The 9283-nt window shown below is 34.2% G+C and overlaps 1 protein-coding gene across 1 annotated transcript in view; it reads left to right on the top strand.

Annotated features, from left to right (window-relative positions):
- Window positions 1–9283, top strand: part of Scn7a (sodium channel, voltage gated, type VII alpha subunit) — a 68023-nt gene that overhangs the window by 40575 nt on the left and 18165 nt on the right. Inside the window, exons 12-15 of the mRNA XM_013027307.1 lie at window positions 267–505; window positions 1284–1457; window positions 3302–3658; window positions 7073–7510. Of these exons, the coding sequence (XP_012882761.1) occupies window positions 267–505; window positions 1284–1457; window positions 3302–3658; window positions 7073–7510 (1208 nt within the window). The remainder of the gene's footprint in view (window positions 1–266; window positions 506–1283; window positions 1458–3301; window positions 3659–7072; window positions 7511–9283) is intronic.

Raw genomic sequence — 9283 nt, 5'->3', positions numbered from 1 at the left:
TTCTGTTTCCTAACTCCAAGTCAGAGGTCTAGTCTCAAGCTTCCCTTTGAATGAAAAAAGTTAAAATTAAACAATTTTCTTAAGTGGGAGAAAAATGAGGGAGGGTCTACAAATTCAACAAGAAATGTACTCACTACTTTACTTATGTAACTGTTACTCCTATATACATCACCTTGACAATAAAATTAAAATTTATATAATAAAAAGATTAAAAACAAAAATAAGACAATTTTCTACTATTTGACTTTTTTATTCTTCTATTTCAGACCATAAAAAATCCAAAAAGAGATGCCCATTGTATTGTCATAAATTTGCTAAAAGTTTCTTGATCTGGAATTGCTCTCCTTGTTGGTTAAAATTGAGAGATTTTTTCCATAAGATAATAATGTCTCCTTTCAGTGATCTTTTCCTTATCGTATGTATCATTTTAAACATATGTTTTTTGGCCTGGGAACATTATCCAATGAGCGAGAGCACCTTCTCTCTTCTTAGCATTGGAAACATGGTAAGATTTCCATTATTTTCATTTGTGCTTTCAAGGTTTCTTGGTTCATTATTATCTTCAATATTGAATTTTATAACTCAAATACATAGACATGCATTATGGAATTATTGTTAGATAATAGATATTCATGCTCTACCACAACTCCTCTCCCTCCCCCACCTTGTAGATGTTATTCTTGATAGTTTTACAACTAGAGATTAAAGTTATGTCATTTAAATTCAGGATTCTGAGCCAGCTACTTGGCAGTGAGGTAAAAATTATTGGCTAAGAATATTTGCCATGTAAAATTTATTGATTGAGATAAGGTCTAGCTAACTTCATGTTCCAGGTTGTCCTCAAACTATGTCTCTTTTAATTTCTACTCATCCACTGAAACCTGAACTCAGAGCTATCCTATCAACAGTAGCACTTAACCCACCTGTTCTAATCATCTGTGCTAATGGAGCTTATTTTTCTGCAACATATATGTCTTTTTATTGTCTGATTGAAATCAATACTTTGATGTATGCTCCATATCACAAAAAAGAATCTACTTAAAATGCTATGTTTTTTATTTTAGCTCTCAAGTTTTTTTTTGCGTCAAGAATGGCTAATGTTCCATGTACATTATCTAACACTAGACTGTTAGGCAACACGTATGCATCTGTCATGGTAATTCAGCCACAAAACTAACCAGATCCTTAGGGGTAAGCATGAAGAAAATGGCAAGGCATGTTTAAGTTTCTGTTATCTTGATGTAGCCATCAGAATCATTCTTGCCTGTTTTGTTCTTATTTAGGTTTTCCTTGGAATTTTTACAGCAGAGATGATTTTTAAAATAATAGCCATGCATCCATATGAATATTTTCAAGCAGGATGGAACATTTTTGATAGCATAGTGGTATTCCTTGGTGTCTCTGAACTTTATCTAGCAAACATTGAAGGAATAGATCTTCTGCGCTCATTCAGGACGGTAAGTCCATGACTTAACTTTTGTTTTAGAAGAATTACTCTCTCTGTTTTCTCAGAGATAAAAATGACAATTTGAACATAAAATATTTCCACTGGAGCAGTAACACCATGAAATGAAGTAACTCATATATAAATATCTTAAAGAAAGAGTAAGACATTTTTGTGTTGTCATTTGGATAAAGAATTAAAGGAAATCAAGTCAAATGCATTGGATATTGGAAGTGTAGTTATGGGAAACATAGCCAGGGTGACAGACAGCCTAAAATTCAAAAGCAATACAGTGAAGGATACCAGAAGTGGCAACTGAGAAACTCAAATCAGGTAAATATTCTAAACAGAGGGGAGAAAGTTTTATTTTTAAAACAAAGAAGTATGAGAAGTAAAATACTATTTTGAAAAGTCCAGGGAAGTGATGTGAATCAAAATATCAAGCAAAGACAATGATATTAGGATAGTCTTTGGAGAAAGTTTCAACCTTTGATAAGTAATTTATTGTTGCCTTCTGATAGCAGAGTAGAAAAATGTCACAGGAACCAAGAATAATTAAGCAGATTTGATTTTTATCCAGAAATTTCTTCCTCTATGGCATCTTCTTCAGAACGATGTCTGACTTCTTCATAAGCTTATTTACTGAAGAAGCAAAATGTATATAGGACGTGGTCACTAAATTTATAAGTGAAAAAAGAAGTGGGTGTAAAAAAATCCTCTAAAAGGGAATATAAAAATATCTTAAAGACTATCCATAAACTGAATCTAACAGGTGAAATTTTACAGGGTAAAAGGAAAATCTTGAGTTCAGAAAACTAGCTACACACTAGAAAATTAGGGAAGGTACAGAACGTATTAAAACTGTTTATGGGGGTTTGTGATGGTGACTCACACCTACAGTCCCAACTAGATGGGAAGTAGACATCAGGAGGATGGAGTTTTGAGGCCAACTAAGGCAAAAAGTTAGCAAAAACTCCATCTCAATAAATTAGCAGAGCATGGTAGCATATACTTGTCACCCAAGCAATGTATTAGGACATGAGTAGGAGGATCGTGGATGCTAGATAACAAAGTAGACAGTGATGTAGCAAACAAAGATACACTGAAAGATAAATTGAAAATGTGATAAAATAATAGTAATACTTGACAAAGCACAGAATGTTGTATTAGACCGTCAATAAACGGAAATGCATAGTAGGCCCTGTGATATTCTTCTAATTTGGAGCCTGACAAACATTTCCCAATATCTTCTGCAGAACATATGTGAAAACATATCCAATGCAGGGCTGGGAAGGTGGCTCAGTGGTAGAGCGTTTGCCTTGCATGCCTGAGGCCCTGGGTTCGATTCCTCAGCACCACATAAACAAAAAGAAAAAGCCGGAAGTGGTGCTGTGGCTCAAGTGGTAGAGTGCTAGCCTTGAGCTGAAGAGCTGAGGGACGGTGCCCAGGCCGAGTTCAGGCCCCACGACTGGACCCAAAAAAGCAAAAAAACATATCCAATGCAATGTGAAAAGCAAAAACAGAGAACACTACTAGATATTTAAACATAAAACTGTACTAACTGTAATATTGAACAGTCACTGACAAGTACATAAAACCAAGATGATGCATCTAGATTCAATCTGCAAAATTCTTGCATTTGTAAGATGTATTAACAATATGCATAGAGTAAATATGCAGTGGTCAGTATTAATAATGCTTGACAATATTTCTTTCAAGACTATATATGAAGAATATGTGTAACATGCTGACACAAACTTTAAACATGTACAAGGTAAAAAAAATACTAGCCATTTTATTGTTTTTTCCTTATTGTTATTTTTCTTATTTTTGTCTTCCATATTGTTTTCCCACTAGTTGCGAATTTTCAAGTTGGGGAAATATTGGCCAACATTTGAAATTCTCATGCTGAATCTTAGTAAATCCCTGACAGCCTTGAAATACCTGGTCCTCCTGCTGCTTCTGTTTGTCTTCTTTTTTGCTGTATTTGGCATGAAGTTGTTTAGTTGGAGCTATACAAATTATGTCTGCCTCATAGACATAGACTGTCACCTTCCACGCTGGCACATGGCTGACTTCTTTCACTCCTACTTGAATGTGTTCCGAATTCTCTGTGGGGAGTGGATAGAGACCTTGTGGGACTGCATGGCAGTTTCAAGACCATCCTGGTGCATTCCTTTTTATCTGATGGTCATTTTAATTGGAAATTTATTGGTAAGTATGCTATGCTTCTACCTCTTCCTTGAAAAGCATGCTATAATGTAGACTGGCATTTTTTGTGTTACGGATCGACAGAGACCCAGTGATCTCCCACTATGCCCATATGGATATTACCAGGTGAAAAACGACTGCTGTGAAGTGAGATGTTCAGTAAGTATAAAATATATACACACTGAATTTAAATTCTTATCTGTGTTTGAATGTCAATTTTGCCATTAATAATTTGCATAATGGATTTTTTCATATTGAATGTATTTTAAATAATGCTTATGCGAATATAGATATATTTAGTTCAAACAATTCCATGTGCAAAATTAATTTCAGTTATATTTGATTACAATTGCTTTTTTGTGATAAGTGCATATGTGACTTGCATCGCCTTTCCATTATGAAGTAAGTTTGTGACCTTGCTACTTGAAGTAGCCCTGGCATCATGTGGGAGGTTGGTAAGCAATCCAGTCTCTCGGAGCCCATCCCAGATATACAGAAGCATCATGTATTCTACCAATAGCCCTGGGGTGATTTGTCTGCCCATTATGTTTTAAGAAGCACTTAAATATAACACTGGTTGTCAAACTTGCCTGCACATAGAACTACCTCGGGAATCACAGATAATATACTGATGTCTTGAACCCACTCCCAGAGATTCTGGTTTTATGGCTATGTGAACATAGCAATGGTGTTCAGAATTAAAAAAAAAATCTCACAACTAAATGTGTAATAAAGGTTGTAAAATTGTTATTCATTATCTTGCAGTGTAAGCTTTTACTTTAAACTCCCCCTATAATCGAACCTGTGTTATATGAATTGAATAATTTTTTTACTACTTCTAAGAAAAGGATATGGCTTATAAAAATGGTTGTTACAGGAAAAAATCCAATATTTTCATTTTATTCTTATGTCATAAAGATCAAGTGCTTTCCTCAGAAGCCTTAAAACAACCATAAAAGTTAGCTTCTTTAAATGTGACTACATTTAGTGAGACATTGAGCAAAATTGTAATGCCTGATTCAGTGTTCTTGTAACTAAGTGAAATAATCTAGTACTCTATGCTTAATTTATAATGTTTGTTTGCATTTACATATAATACAAAAATTTTACCTCAGAATCAAAATTATTTTTAATAATTTATAATTTTATAAAACGTTTTTCAGAACTTTGTTTTCTTTTTCACCTGGTACTGAAGCTTTAATTCATTCTTGCACTTTCTGGACTTGATTATTCATCTTTACAGCTTGAGCTATACTTGCAACCTATTTTAGAGCTATTGTTTTCTTACATACATACTTTATTTCCATGTATACCTATGATTTAGACAGTTATCAATCACTGAACCTGGTTATGGTTATGGTTCCATAAGTCAAACAATAGGAATGCAAACAGGAAAAGAAAAGAAATAGATTTATAAAAATGGATATTAATTTTTTAAATCATACATTTGTTATTCCACATATATATACACATTGCCAAGTTAAATATATGTAAATATAATTGACATAATATTAAAATAATGTATTTCAATATTTGTCAGATCCCTACTATATGTTTATGTCTGATTTAAAGAATTACTGAAACAAATTTGTATTTGTTTTTTGTTTGTGCCACTATTTTGATACACGTACTCAGTTCTCACTCAATATGTGGTTATATTTAAGGAAGGTAAGAGCAATTTTCTGGGGAAATTTTTAAATAGTTTGCTTTATGGCCAGTTATTTTATCTCAACTCAGCACACATACTAAATATTTCCTTTAACTCTGACTGTAATAGTGCTAAAAAAAGGAAGCTAGTATATGCTATGATAATGATAGGGTTTCTGTCTTTCTAAAAATTAACTGCCAACACAGAATAAATAAGTGATCCTTCATATCCTCTGACATTTACAAGCCAGTATTTTCTTTTTGTGCTTTTAAAAGTTGAGGTTATTTTTCAATTCGCAACACATCAAATCAAAGCGACAGGAGTATGCAATGCTTTGAAGTTCACTCCTTATAGTGCTGTTCTGGATCATTTGGATCTTTTAACATTAAATACATTTCTTTTAATCCTCTCCCTATATCTGGCTGGATATATGTGTGATGCATTGTCTAAGAAAAAAAATCTTACAGTCTCATGAAAACATAACCAGCATACGGCACACAGCATACTTTCATTCTCTGAATCCTAGCAAGAACAAATGTATTGTACATTTGAGTATTCATTTGTTACTTGCATCTCCCTAACAGTGTTTGTCTACTAGAGATGTGGTTATGACTGAACTGTCATTATGCTTTGCCCACCATCTTCCCTTATTGGGTCACTAGGCTTATGTTTTAAGCAAACAAAGCAGGAATAAGAAATAACCACATATTATATATAAATACAAATGGCAAAAAATGTTTTAAATTTAGACTTTAGTATGCAAAGAAATCTGAAATACAAGTAGACAAGTATTTATTATGTGAGTCTATATGGAAGTGTAAATAGGAAAACATATACATTGTTAAGCATAGTGCATGCAATTTGAACTTTCTCCTCTCAAATAACACATACTAAGTGGGTGAAAATATTTCATGTAAGCCCATTAACAAAAAAAAAACAAAATTAACAGAAAGATGAGAAAAATCTAATAATATTTACAACAAAATAAATCAAAATTTCAAATAACTAAAACAATAGGGAAATCCTTCGTAATGTCAAATGCTCAAATTATTATTTTAAATCTTAGTAGTAAATGTGAATCTGCAATAGTACAGCACAAAAATATATTCTATGCCCTAAAATTTCAAACAAAATCAAAATCTCTATCTCTGCAAACTTGCTTGGACATTTTTCTCAATGATATTAAAGTTAGAAGATGCTATTCCTTAGCTTTAAATAGTGAATCAAGAGTGATCCCTTTATCATTATCTATTTCTTATTTGAGCAAATGTTTTCCAAAGAAAATCCACTAACCTCCCTAATGTCTGTGTTTGCACGTCTCAAAAACAACCTCTTCAGCACCATGAATAGTTGCTCCATGGTTGAATCCTCTGTTTTACAAAGCTGTGTCTGCACGGCTGTATAAGGGCTGCAATACCTGTTTTTACCTTGAATAAATCAGCCTGCCTTGATAATAAAATACATTTTAGAATAAAAGAGAATTAAGTATAATCTGTTTGACCTTTGGCATTTGACATCCATTAAGCCTAGAAGTTTTCATCCTGCAAAGAGAACCAATAATGATGCTTTGGATATTCAGAGTTTAAAATGCATTTTGGCCATAGGAACTGTTAGTATTGCACCTGACACATAATCAGTGAATATGACTGGATAGCAGCGGAGTTCATATGTTTCTGTTCAAATCTCATGTCAGACTTTTTAGATCATTTTCTTTTATTTAAAATAAAGCAAAAAGTAAGCGATTTTATCTCATTTTAAATTTTGTTTAGGTCCTATACCTGTTTGTGGCATTGGTGAGTTCATTTAGCTCATGTAAGGATGTTACAACCAGAGAGAGCAATGAAATAAAAAACATCCAGCAGGCAATGGAAAAGATGAAGAAAGGAATGAGCAATGTCCTTAGTAAAATGTTATGCAAAAAGCAAAATGTTCCAAAGGAAACAATAGACCGTGCGAGTGACACTTATTTTAAAGAGAATATTTCTGACCACACACTTTCTGAACTGAGCTACACCCAAGATTTCCTGAAAGATAAGGACAAAAGCAACGGCACAGAGAAAACACCACTGACTGAAAATGAGAGTCAGTCACTCAGGCCCAGCTTTAGTACCTCAGAAACTGTACCAATTGCTTCAGGAGAATCTGATATAGAAAACCTGGATAACAAGGAGATTCGGAGCATGTCAGGCAACAGAGACAGCAAAGAGGTAAGACATTTTTATTATCCTGACTGCTTAGAGCTGATGTATTGTCTTGTAGAAAAGAAAGTAAATCAGTGTTGAGGTTTGAGTCAGATGATCCATTCCATGCTAGTTCAACCACTCCTCACTGAGAAGTCTATGCTTTGACCAGCTTACTTCAACTTCCAAAATGTTAGTTTCTGCATCTGTAATTGAGGATAAACTTGTACTTTCTAGGGAGGATAATATTTTTTTTAAAAAAAACTGCACTATAGGGCTGGGAAGGTGGCTCAGTGGTGGAGTGCTTGCCTTGCATGCCTGAGGCCCTGGGTTCGATTCCCCAGCACGACATAAGCAAAAAGAAAAAAGCCGGAAGTGGCACTATGACTCAAGTGGTAGAGCGCTAGCCTTGAGCTGAAGAGCTGAGGGACAGCGCCCAGGCCCACAGTTCAGGCCCCACAACCGGACCCCCCCAAAAAAAAAACCACTGCACTATAAAGAACAATGCCTGATATATGGTAAGCACTTAGAATATGCTAGATGGCACAATGGTTAAGTTCTGTAAATTAATAAAAAGGCTGTTTGGAGTTATGGAAAGTATTTTGCAGTCACCTACACTTGTAAAAATCATGTGTAAGCATGGCAAGATCTGTCAATTTCCTTGGGCTTCATTTTCCTCAATATATGAAATTAGGTTTAAACAGGGAAAATATTCTTTCCTGTTTGCTAAAATTTTAGAAGTCTATTCAATTTCTGCAACATCAAAATTATCAAATGAAGTTGTAATAGGCAACAATGCTTGATAAGAAATGTACTCGTTATCTTGCCCATGTAATTGTAACCCCTCTGTACAGTATTCTCATAAAACAAATAAAGAAAGAAAGAAAAATTAAATAAAGAATTGCAAATGCCTCATAGCTTCATAAACAGATACCAAGCTGTAAAAAATAGCCACATTTCCCCCTTCCTTTTTTGTTAATTTTTTGCAGAGATGAGGAACAAACTCTAAGTCTCACACTTGCTGTGCAAGTACTATTCCACTGACCTAAATCCCCAACCCCTGAGTCACATTTTGAAACACTGTTGTTTATCACTTTGATTTTAAAAATATGTACCCTACCAGAAAAGTTTTCTTATTTCCATTTGTAACAGTATAATAATTTAGTAGGAGGTATAGTTTTATAGGAAACTATATCTACAGAAAACCCACTGAACTGTAAGCTTCTTGCTTTGGCCCTAACTGGGGAACTAGATCACTCAAAGGCCTTGGACAAAAGATGTCTCCAGATCTCCAAACCTTCTGGCATACTTTATTCTGATTTTTTTAGGCATTGTGGTCAATGGCTTCTCAAAATGGTCTGAAAGTTGAATTTGAATTATTGAGAAGCATTTCTATTCCTTCTCGATATTTACCTTTAAATAATACCATTGCAAGAAAACGGTACCCATCACATTTCTCTACCTTCACTGAAGAATTTGACGATCGTCCACCTCTGGATAAAATTGCCATTTATTATAATTCATCATGTTAGAGGATTTATGGGCAGTTCTTAAAAATACCACTACAAAGTCTGGATTAAAATGCACATAGAAAAGGTGTAATGAAAATAAAGCATTCACTAAAATGCATAAAAGCAAATTACATCATTATCGTTATCACCACAGGTGCAGAGCAATGACCTCCTTGGCTTAACCAGCATTGAACTTGAGTCAGAAGCAGAGTAGAAAAGAAGGTCAATGGCCGGGAATGTGGCTTATTGGTAGAGTGCTTGCCTAGCATGCATGAAACCCTAGGTTCAA

Source organism: Dipodomys ordii, unplaced genomic scaffold, assembly GCF_000151885.1.
Source record: "Dipodomys ordii isolate 6190 unplaced genomic scaffold, Dord_2.0 Scaffold5, whole genome shotgun sequence".
Classification (NCBI taxonomy): Eukaryota; Metazoa; Chordata; class Mammalia; order Rodentia; family Heteromyidae; genus Dipodomys; species Dipodomys ordii.
This window is presented reverse-complemented; position numbering and strand designations above follow the sequence as displayed.